Raw genomic sequence first — 19,066 nt, 5'->3', positions numbered from 1 at the left:
CCCCCCCCTACACTAACATTATAATATTTCGAAAAATTATTTCCACCAAAAATTTTTAATATATGTAGGTTACATTGTATATGATTTATGAAAACAATCAACTAAAGACTTTTAGAACTATTTAATTTTATTTACTTCAAATCAAAGTATCAGAAATTTAAATATGCGTTGCAAGATAGAAATCATTTATTAAACAATTTCCTTTGTTTCATTGATAAACCCATTAATAAATTAGCACTGATTGTAAATATATGTAATATAACTATTCTAAATATATCTACATATTATTATTTTCAAGTTATAAAAAAATATAAACAACGAAAAATAATTTATTCGTGAAAAGAAATAAATATAGAAAGAAAAGTTAAAATACTTACTAAATTCGTTATATCAGCTCAATTAAAACAGCAATGTACAATATTATAATAAAGCAGATAACTACCCGTATAATAACATTGTACAAACATTTAATTATGATATCAATTACAACGGATACCTATAATTTTTCAATATTATTTTTCTTTAAGCATATCATAAAGATGTTATAAAAAATTAGTATCATTTTTTAATATCACAGATCATTTTATACCAAAGCCACTCAAAGTCTCGCATTCTATCGTTCGATCTACTCTTTATGTATATATACAGATCCCACTATTAACAGATGTTCAATTATAGCAAGAGAAAGAGAAAAATGACATTTCATAACTAGATTTTCAAAATAACAATTAGAAAACGTGATAAAGTGAGATTTCTTTTATACTTTCTGTTTGTTTTCTATATCAAACTGTGATATATGGGCCTAACCTCAAAAACGTCCTTCGCAATATAACAGTTATTACTGTCCAAAGGAATGAAAACAATGTTATATCATAAATTAATAACATTATCGATTTCACGTATAGTACAAGTTAGGAAATTGCATAATGATGTCACTCATTTTTTGACAAGAAAGCGAAAGTACAAAGACAACTCAAACTATTTACATACAAAAAATGATAAGATTACTGAAATTCCTGCACCACTTTTCAAATATTTAAATGATATGAATCCAATATTTAGGGAGAAAGTTATAAAAAATTATTTGTCGCGGAATACAAATAGGGTCGATCCATATTTAATAAATGATAATGTAAGCAATGAGTTTAGTACATTGATTAAAGATGATTTATTAGAAAATATGTGTTATGTGATTGAATTAAATCCTGGCTATGGTTTATTAACAAGAAGGTTGTTAGAAGCTGGTGTATCATTTATGCATTTGTATGAAAGTCATGATGCATTTTATCAGGAACTACAAAGTTTAAAAGCAATATTTCCTAATCGAGTTAAAATAACAAAAGTGAATCTTCTTAAGATATCCAAAATGTTAAATTTAGATAAGTCAAGTAGTGCATCTCATACCCCTAATATGGACTTATGTGAACTATATAATAATGTACCAAGAAGAGAATGGGAAGATAAAAGTTGTATGCAAATAATTGGAACAGTAACTAAACCTTTATTTATAAGACACTTATTATTAAGTGTAATATTTCAAACAGGCTTCATGATGCATGGAAGAGCAATTTTTTATCTTGCAGTATCACCATCTATATGGAATGTCAGTACTATTAGTTTAGACTTTTTTCTATATACATGTCAAAACATTTTGTAACACTTTTATTCAAATGAAGCTTAAAAAACGTTTAGATTGCTATAATTGTTAATTTGTCGTCTTTTTAGATATTCAGGTGCTGCAATAAAGGAAATTTAGTTCCACAAGTTATATGTAAAATACTATTTAATATTACAATGTTTGGAACATTAGATAGAAAAGGGTTTCTACCATGGCAACAAATCAGTAAATTAAAGACTAGTAAGTCTGAATCTGAGGATTATAATCAACTATTATTTGTTGTTAAATTAGAACCAAACCCAAATCTTTTATCATTATTTGGTGGAAGGGAACACCTGATATATTTTTGGCATTTTGTTCGACATTATTTATATAAGCCATCATTGGCGATAATACCAACACTGGAGTGAGTATAACTGTATAGAAGTAAAATTTATTCAGAATGTTTTTAAAATGTATTAATATGTAAATATTTTTATTAATACAAATGTTTTAGGAGAGTAATACCAGGTTTTGGTGAAAGGTTACTAAAAAAAGATTATAATATATTTACTCAGTTTGGGGAATTGAATATCGATCAAATCATTGATCTTTATATGGAGTTTAGATCTTGTCCAGAATTTAATGAAAGTTCCTTTTTACCAAGTGGAAATGATATTAGAAGAATATATGATCCATATATGGGACCAGAATGAAGTTAATCAGTTATGAATGTGATGAAGCACTTAATAAACATAAAATACAGAAAAATATGATGTTTTGAGTTAATAACTTTTATATTCAAAGTTCATACATTTTATCTGTATTAGAAAAAGAACATAGAATTGTACACTGAAAAGTAGTGGGAGTGAAGCTTGAATTACCAGTAAATGCTTAATGTTGATTGGTCATTGATTTTTAACTTTCTTATTGTATTTAACTATACTTGCCCTTGAAATCTCCACTCACTCCAGAGTTATTTCAGATCATTCATGGGTATGGTGTACTACAAAGTATCAGCATCTTTTTATTACCTTTTTTTTATAATTGAGATTTACTTGATCACGTCTATGTTAGTATTAAACAAAAAGTCTAAATAATTTACGACTTTCAAGAAGGCCAAATACTTCTTCCAATTTTATATGAAGATCTTATTATATTGTACATAGAGAATGAAGTGGATAGTTTTTGGTATCACATTAGTAATACGCAATTATATAGTATCCTGTCAGGATATTGTATTTCCAAATAATGAAGAGATATCTCACGTGAGCGGCAATGCGGCGGTAATTATAATTAAGAGGCATAAGGAAGGAGACAACTAATCATATGATATAACGACATCAGACAATGTTTTTCTTTTTGTTTTAGATAACAGAACGTATTCCAGTGGCTGCACCAAATATATGTCCCAAAGGCATGCTTCTTTATCCTGGAGCTGGAAGTAAAAGTACATGGGTATGCGATTGTAGACCTAGATTTCTATATTTTCCATTGAATGATAGTTGTCATGAAGCATATAGACAAGGACCTTGTGCACTACAGAATTATGTTGTACTTCCTAAGGATGAAGTTATACCAAAGTGTGTGAAAAATCCTTGCCTGGAAGACGGCTTAGTACAATATAATAATACATGTTATCCTCTAAGAACTACAGGTGGTCCTTGTGCCCCTAATGGAGTAATAGGAGTGAATGAAACTACATTTGACTTAGAATGTATGTCAACAGATATTGCACCATTCATAATTATTGATCCACCTTTAAGAAAGTGTCCCGTGGGAAGCCGTAGGAATGTACTTGGAATATGTAGAGTAATTTTAACCTAATATGTTTCTATTTAACAAATTTCTGTTTTTTTAATAACCTGGTATTTATTTGTTTGGCCTCTTTCATATAATAAGTATCAATATATTATTATAATTCTGATATATTACGAGAATATATATAACATTTATATTTACAAAATATAGTTCTTATTACATTTATGTATGCTTATTTATAACATGGAACTCTTAATTTACATACATACGTTCATGGAATATAATTGTGTATATCTATACTTACAAATATCACCAATTGTATATTACATGTTCTTTATGTAATATATTTCTCAATAATATATTTTAATGCAATTTATATGATTTTTACATACTGTATATACAATTGGGCAGAAATATAATACACAATAAAAAAACTAAAATACTATCAGTTAAATTAAAGATACTGAACCTAAATCCTAATTTATAGCATAAATTGCAATTTTATACAGTCTTGATATATATAAACACAAAGATATAGCTAATAAATTATATCTTTTAAGTAAAAGCCATATTCATTTCAACATTATAACTTCTTACTTCTGTAAATACAGTTTTTCAACTCCTTAATAGATTAAATAAATCATCTTGGATCACATTAAATGTTTATGATTATATTGATTACAACAAAGTGTGCGTTTGGAAAACTGATTTCATAGGGTATAAATATTTCTCTGAAAAGTAAGAATAATAGAACAAAAAAATACTACCATTTTAAGAATTTTAGACAATCAAAATTTTTAAGTTGATTCTTGTATTTCGTTACTTCTGGCAGCTTCTATCAATCTTTGTCTTTCTCTATACATTGAAACCTTCATATTTTCTAATTGATGATATCGTAATAATTTTAGTACTGCGAATACTGACAGGCCAACCCAAATAGATAAACTGGTCCATGTACCAAATTGGACTGCAGCTAATTCAATATGAAAACCAGTTGTGTCTATACCATCAGCTTTGTCAATGTCATTTCCAGCTGCTAATTCGCAAGATGGAAATCTTTTGGTCATACATTGACACCAAGTCATAAATCCAAGCGTAATAATGATTGCAGCGATTAAAGTGATTGTTGTAAGGAATATTGAACTGACAACATCTATGAATGCAGATAGGAACGAACTGTCTTCTCCACGGTACATAAGCAGGGAAAGCCGATAAATTTGAACCGCGGATGTTAACAACAACATCAAACCAACAAATATCGTATAATTACAGTACGCTTGTGAGGCCCAATTTACTACAAACTGACCATCTGATTCTTGCCAAGTTCCTGTTGAGAACAACAGACAATGTCCTCTGTAAACAAATGTTAATCAGTGCATAACATATCTATTTCCATGTATATACATTCTAATAATATTTGTTATATCGAGACTCGGTTTTATTTAGAATGACAACTACCTAAATTCGTCTTCATGCAAACTCATTGGTATGATGATACAAAGTGATAAAACAAGAGCTACGACATATCCAGATATTTGACTAAGAAGTAAGATATTGGTTAGTGCCATCTTTCAAATGACAAAAGAAAATTTCTTTGTTATCTGTAGGAACAGAAAATATAATCCTTGATTAATTTTTAGCAAATTATCAGACAATCCGAATGACAGATCAACCAATCTCCACATACCTGAACTTATTAGTAAACTATATACAGAAATTACTATGAACATAGACACATTCAGGCTAGTAAACATTTTAAAAATATCTTGCATCGATTACATTGACTTTTAAAAAACCATGATTAAACGATTAACTTTTAAACGATATTTAAGAAGAGCAAATTGTTTGTCGAAAAACAATTGTTTTGTTTGAAACATGAAAAATACATAACAAATAATTTAAATTGTTAAAGACAAGAATAAAGATATAATTGCTTCATACTTCGATTCGGTTTAAAGAGCAATTTGCATGTGCATTTAAGAAAGAAACACAATAAAAGGAATACATCATACATCATAATTTATCATACGATCATTTCTTCCAAAAAATCATATTCTTTCATACATGTGCATTCAAACACCTATATAGTAATATTATAATAAAAATAATTTTCACCAATATCTTATACGTTTTAAAATTAACGATGAATAAAAGAATTTTCCCTTAAATATCTTTCAAAAAGTAACATTCAGAAAAGCATAGGATATAATTATTTAATTTCATTTCTTAGCTTTTTGTATTATTTCATTCGTTATAGAAAAAGAGAAATGAAGATGCTCGCGTTCATCAAAAAAAAAAATAAAAAACAAAAAGGTTGCAAAAAAACTATAAAAATAGTTGAACATGATAAAGTTTTTACATAAAATCTAGGAAGAAAAATATAAAACGAAAAATCCATCGATACAGGAAAGGGGAGGAAACATTGGAAAACAGAGGTAACGGTCCATCTCTCTCCATAGTCAGCTGATTTCAGTCAATGAGACACCAGTGTTTCATTTCATAGCGTTTGTCCGATAGTCAGAATTCTATGTATGCGGGCGTGCATGTGTGTATGCGTGTGTAGTTGCATCCAAAGGAAAATATTACGCAGCTAGAACCCCGTTATATCCGAATCACCGTATTATGTTAAGGATCATTGCACCAAAGTGGACACGTGTTGGAAAGATGGAATTCACGTGGATAAATTGCTATTCCTACACTGTGCCCGAATAACAGGCCTAATAACGAGACGCATGACGAGAGTTACTTTCGAAAATTCCATGTCTTTCATAGATTAGATTGTTAAACGTGGGTAGAAAATATGTCTTGGTTGGGATGCATTCCTTGGTCTCAAGGGATCAAGAAACGAGCTTGCAGGTATCTCTTACAACGATATCTGGGTCAATTTTTGGAGGAAAAATTGACATTGGATCAGCTCACTGTAGATCTGTACAATGGAACTGGTCGTGTAACCAATGTCAGCCTTGATGTACAGGTACTGTCATTTTCTTTGTTTTATATTTCTTTGTTAGCCCTCGGCTAAAAATAAAGATAGGGTAATTACTTTAGGCCATGCGTGAAGTTATTTGTTTGCCTGTAATGACATTTAAAAGTGAGTAAAAAGATGTATAAATATGCATGTGAATTTTTTTTGTAACAGGCCCTTAACGAAATGGGAGAGCAACAACAACTTCCATTAGAATTTGTTGATGGTTTTATATCAGAAATGTCTGTTAGCATACCATGGTCAGCTTTGCTTAGTGAAGCTAGTTATGTAGAAGTTACCAGTTTAAGATTAACCGTTCAGCCTAGACAGAGGGCAAAAACTGGAACTTCGATGTTTGAGTCTATGTGGAGCTCTATGACATCCAGCATGCAACTTGCACAAGAGTGTTTACAGGAAGATGCAAAAAATGCTGGAAATTCACAGCCATTAGAAGGAGTTGAATTGTTTGCACAAACAATAGATTCAAGTAAGGATTTGCAAATGTTTCAGAAAAGTGGTGATAAGATGTTGTTAAGATATATATAATATTTATGTATTTCAGTTTTATGTAGAGTGAAAGTAAGATTTATAGATACTGTAATACGTTTGGAACATGTGCCACTAGATTCTTCAACAGGGGTTGCAATAGAAATGTGTATAAAAAATCTTGAATATTCGGATGAAGCAGGCTTAGATCCAAGCAGTACTTCATTAGACCCTAGTCAATCAACAAAAGGATATGTTGTGTCAGCATTCACAACAAAAAGGTTTTATTTAGAAGGTGTGACGTTCCACACAGATGAATTTCCATCTCGAGCGAGAACTTTCTCTAGAAGCATTATAACAACAAGCAGAGGTTCTACACCAGATTCTAAAGTAACATCTTTTACTAGATCTAGCAAGAAAAATATGTGACTGAACATTTTTTGAGGAAGTTTTTCTTTACAGAATTCAGATGGTCATTTTTTCTCTGCACAAGTATCTCCTACTCAAAATATGCAAACTCCTCTAGAAGCAAATATTATTAATAATTTAAACGAATCAAATCCTATAATGTTTGCTAAGTTAGCAGGCAGACAGGAAATAAGATTAAAATTAAAGCAAGGGGAGGGTGTTTCAGGACCAAAGGTAAAACCTAATTATTAATTTGGTTTATTCAATATAAAAAAGAATAATAGCTTCAAATTATAATGTGTTTGGTATGAAATGAAAGAGAATTAATTACTTCAGGTAGAATTAGAAGTGACATTGGGATCCTTTACTTCATTTTTAAGTCCACGGCAAGTGCATGTGTTATTGGAATTAGGGCATGGACTTGCTTCTCCAGATTTAGAAGATGTTAGTAATGTTGCGCCAAGGGCGTGTACGGAAAAGCCTATGGCTGATAGTGACTTTAATCGCATCGAACGAGAACTTATTCATCAAATACATCCAACTCAAGGATTACGTTCTATGGTATACTATAAAAGTTGTAATAGTGCAATTTCAAAAAATTGGAAAGAATATATTATGTTTAAAAAAATTTTCTAACAGGATTTAAGGCATGCACAAGGATGGTCGACGGCATCTTTAGATGAGTCAGATAATAAAGACGAGTTTTTACCGATGCGGTTACCTGGCTCAACATCAATGAATGATTCGATCACAAGCAATAATATTAGCATGGACGGGAGTATATTATCTAGTAGTATTAGTTTAAAAAATTCAGCAACAAATTTACCAAAGCAACAGAAACACAGGCATAGTGTGGATAATAGTCCATCTGCAGAAACATCTCATTTTCACGTAAGGGTATCTTCCATAGCTGTAATCCTATTACACGAAGACATACTAACCACGTGCGTGGAAGGAGGTGGTTTAACGTGTTCCAGTATACGTCAGATGAAAAATTCGGCGGACGAATTTTTCAAACAATTAGGAATGTTCAGAGCTGGAGGATATGGAAACAAAGACTTTGATAAGGCATCAAAAGTACTCTTAGATGCTTGCCATTTAAGTCATATTAGGTATCTAAAATTAGTATATGACAAATGAAATATGAAACCTTGAATCAAGTCCTTTATTGCTTATTATAGATTACTTGCTGCGCCGTTAGTAATTGAAGGGAGGGAAAAAAATGTTTCATGGTTCTCTGTAGTATCTGGGACACTAACTTTAGCTAGCTTAGAAATTGTAGAATGTTTAATTGATTCAAATAATTCTGGAGCAAATGCGACACCACCAACTGAATTTGTCGAACTGCTTACATTTCCAAAGGAGGATTCAACGAATTTTGGCTTCACTAATAAAACAGACTTGAAAATGAAATTTAAATATGTAGAGCATATTGAAAATACAGGATATACTCAACTATTGAAATGTGCAGATCCACATACAACAATTGAGTAAGTATATATATGTTTGAAACATGTCAGTTTGACTTAATTTCATCACATTTTTCCTTTTAGTATCGAATTGGAACCGTGCAAAAGTGAAGTGGATATAACTATTGTAGATAGGATATGTGCCCTGCTTAATCCGCAACCTATTTGCGTTTGTAATACTGTATCTAGTAATAAGAATACTGTAAGTTACCAGTTTGTATTATTACTGTATTAATTTACTAAACTGTGCAGTTTCCATTATTTTTTTTCTATATAATTTTTAGAATCAACAAACTTTATTTTATCAAGCCATAGAAAGTCCCACTTTGTCAGACTTTGCTGCTATGATAAAAGTATCTTCGTCGCAATGTACAATAAAATTAAGGTAATTTACATACACGTACATAGAAACAAAGATCCATCGAAATTATAAAACATTTCATATACAATAATTTAAAAATAGGTTTCCAATACCAGATTTGAGACCTTTGCACGATATGAATCGAGCACCATGGTGGAAGAGATCGGTGAGAACAGATTATATGATTTTGAAAATGACAGATGCACAAATTCATGCTCGCCCGCATTCAATTTTCTCGAAGAATTGTCCGCATTCTGTGAAAAAACATTTCGAAATTCAATTCCGAAAGTTACTGCTTTCGTATGCAGAAACGGAGACAGACGTTCCATTAAATATAGGCAAAGTTACAACTCATGAAAAAAATAATGCATCGTGTCAACAAGTTAACGAAGGATTTGATTGGGCTAGAATAGTTATTACAATCTATCCGCAACGTTTAAGCGATCAGCTGGAAGATAGCTCTGAAGGAGAGCCAGATTCTAGTTTCGACGAAACTCTAGAAAATACGCCTAAACATCAGCCATCTCCGTTCAGTTCAAAGCGTGTTATTCATGAATCTGACACCCCTCATTCGAAACCCCCTGCACAAGGCGACAAGAATGATTCAGAACAAAGGTTTGCATGATAGTATTTTTTAATTTACGAAAGCATGACGCGACATATATCTAACTCTATGAATTCAACAGAGAGGGCGAAGAATTAATCATACCAGGAAGTCGAGAAGAGATGTTAGAGTTTATGGACGAAGGCATCCGTAGTTCCAGAATACAATTAGAAATTAACTTCCCGTGTGTTTCCGTCCAAATACCATCGAAACATCTGTATGAATTGCTATACAATAGATTCAATACTGATCTTTTTTTATGGAAACCATCGGCGCCAAGACCGAAGTATGGCACGCACATGGAAAATCACATAGGTCTCGATTTGGCATCTACCTTGTTGCAAGAATCTATTTATCCCAGGTAACCAACATTGAAAACAGATAATATAATTTTTATATATTCGATTAAAAAGATGTATAATTTTCCCTCTTAAGATTTAGCACGTGTAAAAGCAGGATTCAGTATGATTCCGATTCGGACTCGGAGGAAGAGGGTATATTTTATTCTGCAGCCGACAAACATTATAGGCAGCATCAAAACAACGTGTCGAGGAATGGTCAGAGCAATCTAGCACTAATTTTGAATATAGATCAAGGCCTTCTCTGTATGTATACTCCTGTTCGTGACTCAATGCGCAACGTCATCCCTGGGCAACAAGGCGAATTAATAATTCGATTAGAAGATGCGACGATATTTTCGGTAACCGCGTACAAAGGAAATTCAAATCTGGGTTACGTTTGCGCCATGATAAGGGGGATGTCTTTGGATCATTGTGGATTAATGACGACTCCTTTGCAACCACCGTCACTGAGACCTATTAATAGCGACATTCCGCAACATTGTCAAAACACTATATATAAAAGCGGGCTAAACGAGAACGTAATGGGAACAAACAATAATGATGATATGGTGATGCTCGCTATTAGGATACAAGCTGCTCATCAAACTCACCGTATTAAAGTTCGTTTCTTTTTTTTTCTTCTTTTTCTCTTTTTTCTTTTAAACTCCGAATAAAATTATCATTTTCATTAATCGATTGAATAATCATAAGTCGTTTTGAAATAGACTTTCAGAGTAGCGGTAGGCATTGCAAATGCTACATTAAGGCATAGAATGTGTAACACTGGCACATCATGGTTTACGCAGTTAACAGATTGTTTGGACGTAGCCGATCATCCTGTTGCTGGATATTCTCCACCAGGAATATTAACAGAATTACACTTGCATCTTTGGAATTGCATGGTCGATTACAGGTTCTTATTTTCATTGACTTAAGCAATATTCACTAAGCACAATAATGTAATAGGGAATTTACATGATTTCAGACCAATTCATCTGCCATTAAGGTCAATGGTAACTCTTGATAATTTTAGTGTTTCCAGCAATATTGCTGCGCATACAAACACTTCAACGCTACGTTTTATAGCAGAAGATATTGCCTTGTTCATATCTAACAAATTAGGGAAAGGTGTGGATCTTCGTCGGGATTATGTGTGCGTAATGGACGTAGGATTGTTTGAATTGTCGCTGAGATTAAACGACAAAATGTGCGGTGGTGCACCTAGAGTGGATTTAAGGGCGAGCAATAACATGTTGCATGTTCGGACTTGCTCAGATTCTGCACGTGCTCTTATTCAATTGTTAACTTATTTTGCCAATGATGGAGATCTTTTGCCGAACATGGAAACCGCCGAAAGTAGTATTACCGTACCAAGTTCTGGCGACGAGGAAAGTCTTCTAGGGAATGAGTGTATTAACACTCTTAGTAAGAGTCAAGTTGAACGTGTTAACAGTTTGATGAAAGAGGCAATGGAAGAAACAGTAAAAGGTAATATCAAGTGGTATAAGAGGAAACATCCTCATCTATTCATCCACATATCTATTATTTCGTAAGAATTATGTTACAGGAATACCTTCGAATACAGACGGTAATACGTTAGTGAATGAAAATCAGGTGGAAGTGTTTTTCTTTCCCGATGAGTCTCGTCCTGCTTCACAGACAGTACCTGAAATGTATAAAAGTTCCGAGAAATATACCAAAACAGAATGTAATATAGAAGCTGAGGATCCAAACGAAGATTTTTGTATATTAGGAGAAGAAGCGGGTACAGGAATTATGCCCAGACATGGTGTTCCAGAAGTTCGTTGGCTTTGTCAAGAATCTCTAAGGATAATAGATAATCACTTCGCGGTTCCACTTGGTAAAACTGATCTACTTAAGGCGCCAAGACATTTCCCAGCTCCAATTTTAAGGTATACCCTTTGTGAAATGACTCTGATCTGGCACATGTATGGAGGAAAAGATTTTGAAGTTCTACAATCGACAGCCAAGAAACAAGTCAGTATAAATGACATTATGGTTCGTCCTAACACGGCGCCTCAGGATAAGTATGCATCCTAGTCATTAAATATTGACGTGACCGATTCATATGCATTGTACAATATATCATTTACTCTTATAGAACTAGGCCACCATGGTGGGACGGCGTAGCTTTCAATAAGTCTAATTCGAACGAAGTACATATTGGAAGTGCGCCAAATTCACCGCGTGGAAAATGTAGAGAAACAACCGATTGGCAAGTAATGGGAGGTCCTGGCCGCCGTCATGATATTTTAATGGAACTTCAGTTGAATAAAGTGCGCTTTCAACACGAAGTTTATCCGGAAAATACGACAGAAGCAGCAAGACAAATATTATTGGTAAACGAGATAGAAATCAGAGACAGATTGGCGTCCTCGCACATCAACAAGTTCTTGTATCAATATAGTAGTGAAGCAAAACCGAGGCAGTCTCACGCGAACATGTTTGCCATGAAAGCGGTGCATGTTAGACCGGACCCAAGATTAAGTGCTCAAGAATGTTGTTTAAAACTCAGTCTACTGCCGTTGCGATTAAATATCGACCAGGATAGCCTACTGTTCTTGATAGAATTTTTCAACGAATTGGGTAACGGTTCGAAGCAAGCTCAAGGAAATTCTAGTGCACCTAACAATTCGCAATCCGCCCCAGTGTCCAAGCAAGGGACACCGACGCATCACCCACCGGTTATGAGTGTGAACGATTCCGCGCCTAATGCACCAACGCCAACGAATACATCACAAAATGATAGCATAGATCCGAACTTATTGATACTCTTGGAAGATGAATTGATGATAAAAGAAAACAATGTGATGGCGAAACCGACGCATGAAGTTTACGAAGATTGTCAACCAATATATTTTAGGTAATATTAATAAAATTATAATCAATATTCGAATAATAGTTATAGGCTAATGTCCCTTTTTGATATATAATATTGAAACTTGATTTATTTGATTCATGTTAGGAGTGTGATATTTTCCCCTGAAGTCCTTGTTCGATTAGATTATCATGGAAAGCGTGTAGACCTCACTCATGGGCCGTTAGCAGGGCTTCTAATGGGCCTGGCGCAGTTGAATTGCTCCGAATTAAGACTGAAAAGATTAACACATCGGCATGGACTTCTGGGATTCGATAAATTAGTAACGTTTTTACTTTCCGAATGGTTGCGAGATATAAAGAAGAATCAACTTCCAAGTTTACTTGGCGGTGTCGGTCCCATGCACTCGTTAGTACAATTGTGTAAGTATATGTTTGTCGTATTGTAAATAAAATTCAGAATAATGTAATATATATTTAAGCACGATAATATGCTTGTTGTAGTTCAAGGAATAAGGGATTTGTTCTGGTTGCCTATCGAACAATACCAGAAAGATGGTAGGCTATTTAGAGGACTACAACGAGGTGCAAACAGTTTCACGACGTCTACCGCAATGGCGGCGTTGGAATTGACTTCTAGGTTGATACACGCTATACAAAGTACAGCCGAGACAGCTTATGATATGGTGAGTCCTGGTCCAAGCGTGAGGCGTAAACACAAGGGACAGAAAGGACGCCGGAAAAGATATAGCCAGCCATTGGATATTCGAGAAGGGATGGCTAATGCGTATATGCTAGTAAAAGAGGTAAATTATTGGAATGATAAAATACTGGAGTATAAGATCGCTAATTTTATTTTTTAATTTCAGGGCTTAGGGGAAACGGCAAATCAATTAGTTCGTGTAGCTAGCGAAGAACACGAACAAAAAGGAGTCTCTGGTGCTGTAGGAGGTGTGTTACGACAAATACCACCGACTGTTGTGAAGCCAATTATTTTAGCTACAGAAGCGACGAGCAACGTTTTAGGTGGTATGCAATCGCAATTAGTGCCGGATGCCAGACGGGAGGCAGCTCAAAAATGGCGGCAAGATTCAAATGACGCGAATTGAAGTTGCTCCTCGGAACGATGGTATAATTCGATGTTTCGATCGACTTTCGTGTGAGACATGAGAATCCATGACGTGAATGAATGAATAATGTTATAGGAGAAAAATGCGGTTGAAGTTCTTTTATCGAGATAAGAGGTATACGAAAGATGATGAGTAGTAAATTGGCTCGATGGTACATATGGCATTACCAAATCTTTTTGGACCTAAATCGCATAAATTTTGAAGAACGCAAAGCCCTTTTTAAAATGATATAACACATTTATAACTAATTGTATGTTTCAGTTTTATTGGTCTTGTTACATATTACAAAAAGATCGATCCAATTTGTTATATTTATAGTTTATAAATAAAATATATATACCATCGTGAGCATCGTTTTCATAGCTTGTATGTATTTTTGTTCTAATAATGCGTATGTTTTATACCAATGATATGTATGTGAAAAATTTCATTAATAAAATTATGACGCTTATTATTGCATGCCACTTTTTGCGCGAAATGTAATTTATTCCTAAAATATAAATTCTAAATATCCAGGAGATCTCTGAATAATTTGTGTATATACATATTCAAATAGAATATAAAATTTATCTACTGCCGATATATGGTTGGTAACTGAAGTACATATATCCACCGTTTACGATCCTTTTTACAGATGTCATAACGAGAAATCCTTGTAAATATAGGCCACCTTGTATCGCAGAGAAAAACTACACAGCACATACGATAAAAAAGTCTATGCATTAACCGCGATTTTACTAATTTAATAAATGTTGACGCGTGTGTATTCTAATCGTAACACCTAATGTATAAAACGCAACGAAAAGGTTACAACTGATACGTCTATCATATTTTTTTACAGTTGATTCGTGGTTCAAACATGCACGGAAGATGCTGCCGCCTATCGAGCATTCTAAAAATTACTGTATACTGTATATGCGTAGAACACATTGTTTTCATAAGTTACCGTGGCAATAAACAATTCTTAAGGAACAGTTTGAATCATGACTACCTTAGATACAAATAAATAACGATAACAAGCTGAAGTAGTAACGGTGAAGTTATTAACCTTACTTCTGCTCTAAATCATTTATTTATTATGAAATTACAAATGACCGAAGAAGTCGAATATCACGAAAGTCACGAAAGTCATGAAAGTTATGAAAGTGTATCAACTTATTCGGAAGAGGAAGATGATAGGTCGAAGAAAGAATCAACGTACGAAAGTCTTTTTGAAATAACGCGGGAGCACATACAGGAAGTGCAACAAGAATTATGTCTAATCAAACTGTGTTGGCCCGAAGTTGACCGCACAAAAGATCTCTACCTAAAAACACTTCCGAATAGTTATTGTAGTGTCAGCGATAAAGAGAAGCTGCTCGCGTGGTACGCCGAAAATTTTCGACAACAATTTCACGTGAAATATCCAAATCGAAAACCGCTATTGCTAGCGTGCGAAAATGAATGCGGTGTGCAAGTAAGTAAATTATTAAATGTACGATGAAGTTCAGGATTCGAATGAAACTGCGGTCTATGAATGGTTCATTTCTATCATTCCTCGTTTGTGGTTGAAAATCCTAACACCGGACTAAAATATAAAATTTATTTTAAGGCATCAATCCTTTATCACCTTAGTAGAAATTATACATGTTGGAAAAAACGTATTGTTGTAAACTTATAAAATTTTTCAAAAATTACAGAATTGGTCGTTTTGACCGTTCAGTTTTAATCATAATATACGTATTATCAAAGATAACATGCTCTATGGAAATTACGTAATTGGATCAAAGTTTGGATCATGGTGATGAATACGTTTTTATGAAAATGTCAGTTGTTTAAATAATTCTATTTTTATTTATACTTCATTTCGTTAAAATTAATCATTTTTTAAGTATTAAAATAAAGGTAGTAATCGAGACTCGAACGTTAGTTTCGATTTATCGGTTCCTTCATCCTATGATAGTTTTTTCAATATTAGGTTATTTATTCAAGACTCTCTTTCGCGTGATCGAAGATTTTTACCTCTTAAAAAACGCAGAGATCGTCCGTTGGAATAGTTATAAATCAATATACGTCGTTGGCGCGATCTCTCGAGCCGTCGCCTACTTGATTTTTAAATATTTCAAAATGGCGAACAATAGTAATGTACAGGGAATTAGTTTGCGTACTCTTTAACTCGATTTATCGTAATTAGCTGAAAAGATTCTCGAATGTTTATATATCTATAACATCATATATATTTACATCATACACTTTTTTCTGCACATTATAACACGTGTTTCGTTATTTCCCTTTATCTAAACAGTAAGTAACTTTTATACAAACGAAACGACGTTCGTGAAAAATATGTATATTCAGTGCCAAAAAAGAAACGATCCGTCTACGCAATCCACCTGCAACGAGTTACTCTTTAAAACAGACTTAACCTGTATTCTCACGTTCAAGTATCTTCCAGTAAAGAAAGTTTCATTTCTCGTTACTCACGACTACATACCTTCCGGTACATCTTTTCGATAAAAAAGATTTAAGTTAAAGAATTATGCGAATATTTTCTTGTTTCATTTGTCTTTTTTTTTTTTTTTTTTTCGTGTATTCACTCGATGAATATTTGTTTCGACTCATTATACAAAGGCATTATTCTTCTGTATAAAGATTAAAACCTGTTATAAATAAAATTATCAGCATCGAGAAATTTTCTTTGAGTCGTTCAAGAGTGTTCTTTTCAAGGGTAACGAGGAATGTCATTCTTGATGTAGACGTAGTCTTTCTCTTCGTTATCAATATTTTTTCTTATTCGTTTGTTCTTCATTTAACGTAAGTAGTGGAAATACAACTGTGTAGTAGGAATTTTTCTAATACACTCGAAACTCCTTCTACAATCTAAATAATAAAAATAAATTTCGCTATACATTTATTTATATACGTTTTAAATGAACTACAATACATAGTATGCACTTTGCGTACAAGTGCACTGTCACAGTCTTATTTACACGTACTGTCATTCGACAGTACACCCCCCTTACTTTGGTTTGTAATTGTGTGTTAGTTTTCTAAATATACTTTGCTAACAGCAAGATTATTTCCCTTTAACGCGCATCTAATGTTTCGCGCGTCATGTGACCGCAATTGAAAGAACAATCGTTTCGTCAGACTATGTTCTCTATTCCAGAAAAACGTACCTAGGAGGAAAATTAAAAAGCAAACTTATAAATGCTTCACATGATGCATGGGAAATAAAAGAAAACAGAACAAAAATAAATACACGGAAAAAGATTGTTTTTTGGGGGAGAGGGGAGGAGGGGGATAATCTTGCTGCAACAAAGTAACACTTAAGAGTAAGAAAAAGAAATTACGAAATAGGAAATATTTTTACAGTTTAAATCGTTTCTCTTGCAGAAATTCGTATCTACTACTATCAGACGAAGTACACTGCCATATCCAGACCTGTACACGTGGCAGGGATGCGGAAAATTTGTCAGTGACTATGTCGAATACGAGCCTCTGGACAAAGCACTCAGTATGGCAAGTAATTAAATGTATTTTCCAGAAAAACGCCTTATCTTATAAAGTTCTGCGACAAAGGTCCTTAATTATATATGTATACTTTTATATATAATATATAATTTCTCACCGATATAACAAACATCTTTTTGTCATTTTTTTTATTATGATTTTTTTCATTCATTTTATTTGGACCATTTAGTTTCGTGCGAGTCGCGTGCACACCATTTTAATTCTTATTATTATTTACCATACGTAAATACGCGTTAACATAACGAGAGGTAGAACTGTTTGGGATAAAAGCTCAGTCCACAATTAAATATCGCGTATATGAAGCTATGTATTAATTCTTTTTTCTTCTTAGATATATTCGCTTAATAATTAGAATGTAACGGTAAAACTAAAATACGTTCTCGACCGTAGATAATGCAGATTTGCGATCTTGATTCTTGACTTATGGCATGTATAACTGTCCCATTGGTCATGATAATGTAACGGAGATTTCGTAAAAAATGTTGAGAACGCAATATCGTCCATCGGCCGAGAAAGAACGATCGATTTCGTTCCGTTTTTTCATTTTTATATGATCGTAAGGAAATTTATCGCCGCGCGCACACGCACGCACTTAAACTAACAAGTGACAAGTTTAATCGATAATTATACCTCTCTACGAACATTTTATTTTCCGTTATAATTACAACAGTTCATTCATGATTTTGGTATAATCTCTTATGTACAAGATTCTAATAAGAAAAGTGTAGAATAATTATGATCCATTTTGATTTAACCCGACTCCTATATATAAGGTACCTCGAAAAAAAGAAACAGAAAAGAAAAATGTAGGAACAGAAAAAATGTCGAAAATATAGAACAAAAGGAGCAAAAAATAATAAATGTACGTATTTCATCGAATACGAGAGGTGTGCTTGAGAAATATATGGATCGTGTTTGATCCGTTCAAATTAAATTGACATAATAAGAAATCCGTTAAACATGATAGAAGGCAAACACTGGTTTTCCCTCTTCATGCTTGTTTTTTTGCACACATACACACACATACACAGGCGAATCGGAAACACAAGGTGTACTAATCTTCGGGAATCGGCACGAACGAAACGACAAGAAATAGAGAAAAAAAAACGAAAAAAATGAACGCGTCGTTTCAACGGGACGTGGAGTTTCAACGGGACGACGACGGCGACGACGACGGTATGTCGCGTACGATAACGTTCGAAGAGCAATAATACTCTTGTACAGCCATTTTCTGTGTCTGTTTGGGTGTCTGTTTGTGTTTTCGTCCGATTCTACCTATCTTTTTTTCACCTCGTGAGCCGCGCGACGATCGTTAACACAGTTTCTTAATATATAACTAGCATCACAGCTTCTGCCTCCTCTCTTCTCGCCTATTTTCTACTTTGTTTCGAACTAGACGACGGCTTCTTTCTATGTGCCTTCAGCCTGTCCAATAGATATTTGAATTGTATGATCTGAAGTCTTGTAACCGACGGCTCGGAGCATTTGTACATCAACCACTTCAAGAACTTCTCGCCGTGCCGGATCGCTTCCTCGCCGTTGATCGCGTCTTCGCCATTCGCCTCGTGGTTCTCCGTGGGGGCAGGGGCGGCG

At 33.7% G+C, this 19,066-nt stretch overlaps 6 protein-coding genes across 7 annotated transcripts in view; 4 read left to right on the top strand and 2 right to left on the bottom strand.

Moving 5' to 3' along the window:
- The first annotated feature begins 603 nt into the window (after positions 1-603).
- Positions 604-2,508, top strand: LOC100748816 (dimethyladenosine transferase 2, mitochondrial). The gene is made up of 3 exons (XM_003489181.4): positions 604-1,603; positions 1,726-2,024; positions 2,115-2,508. The coding sequence occupies exons 1-3, from the start codon at positions 854-856 to the stop codon at positions 2,311-2,313; spliced, it is 1,248 nt and encodes a 415-aa protein (XP_003489229.3). The 5' UTR covers positions 604-853; the 3' UTR covers positions 2,314-2,508.
- A 79-nt stretch (positions 2,509-2,587) lies between these two features.
- LOC100748694 lies at positions 2,588-3,917 on the top strand. The gene is made up of 2 exons (XM_003489180.4): positions 2,588-2,883; positions 2,969-3,917. The coding sequence occupies exons 1-2, from the start codon at positions 2,770-2,772 to the stop codon at positions 3,422-3,424; spliced, it is 570 nt and encodes a 189-aa protein (XP_003489228.1). The 5' UTR covers positions 2,588-2,769; the 3' UTR covers positions 3,425-3,917.
- Positions 3,655-5,125, bottom strand: LOC100744536 (transmembrane protein 179). 2 transcript variants are annotated; one of them, XM_012385174.3, is made up of 3 exons: positions 5,046-5,125; positions 4,817-4,959; positions 3,655-4,711 (listed from the first exon to the last, which is right to left on the bottom strand). In XM_012385174.3, the coding sequence occupies exons 2-3, from the start codon at positions 4,924-4,926 to the stop codon at positions 4,156-4,158; spliced, it is 666 nt and encodes a 221-aa protein (XP_012240597.1). In that variant the 5' UTR covers positions 4,927-4,959; positions 5,046-5,125; the 3' UTR covers positions 3,655-4,155. The 2 variants fall into 2 exon arrangements, with proteins under 2 accessions (XP_012240597.1, XP_003489197.1); XM_003489149.3 differs by having other exon boundaries at positions 4,817-5,047.
- Positions 5,126-6,158: 1,033 nt separating this feature from the next.
- LOC100744415 (autophagy-related protein 2 homolog B) lies at positions 6,159-14,412 on the top strand. Its single transcript, XM_003489148.3, has 19 exons — positions 6,159-6,332; positions 6,498-6,810; positions 6,886-7,199; positions 7,272-7,451; positions 7,554-7,778; positions 7,857-8,329; positions 8,399-8,707; positions 8,771-8,888; positions 8,971-9,071; positions 9,150-9,662; positions 9,734-10,012; positions 10,087-10,612; positions 10,718-10,905; positions 10,978-11,480; positions 11,560-12,040; positions 12,115-12,876; positions 12,979-13,253; positions 13,335-13,636; positions 13,700-14,412. Exons 1-19 carry the CDS (start codon positions 6,159-6,161, stop codon positions 13,937-13,939), a joined length of 6,276 nt encoding a protein of 2,091 aa, XP_003489196.1. The 3' UTR covers positions 13,940-14,412.
- Positions 14,413-14,600: 188 nt separating this feature from the next.
- Positions 14,601-17,505, top strand: LOC100748575 (dynein regulatory complex subunit 7-like). The gene is made up of 2 exons (XM_024367310.2): positions 14,601-15,416; positions 17,336-17,505. The coding sequence occupies exons 1-2, from the start codon at positions 15,039-15,041 to the stop codon at positions 17,471-17,473; spliced, it is 516 nt and encodes a 171-aa protein (XP_024223078.2). The 5' UTR covers positions 14,601-15,038; the 3' UTR covers positions 17,474-17,505.
- Positions 16,834-19,066, bottom strand: part of LOC100748456 (protein distal antenna-like) — a 7,185-nt gene continuing 4,952 nt past the window's right edge. Inside the window, 1 exon segment of the mRNA XM_033320488.1 lies at positions 16,834-19,066. Within this exon segment, the coding sequence (XP_033176379.1) occupies positions 18,844-19,066 (223 nt within the window). The 3' untranslated portion in view covers positions 16,834-18,843.

This window comes from Bombus impatiens, unplaced genomic scaffold, assembly GCF_000188095.3.
Source record: "Bombus impatiens unplaced genomic scaffold, BIMP_2.2 scf_0318, whole genome shotgun sequence".
NCBI classification, from domain to species: domain Eukaryota; kingdom Metazoa; phylum Arthropoda; class Insecta; order Hymenoptera; family Apidae; genus Bombus; species Bombus impatiens.
This window is presented reverse-complemented; position numbering and strand designations above follow the sequence as displayed.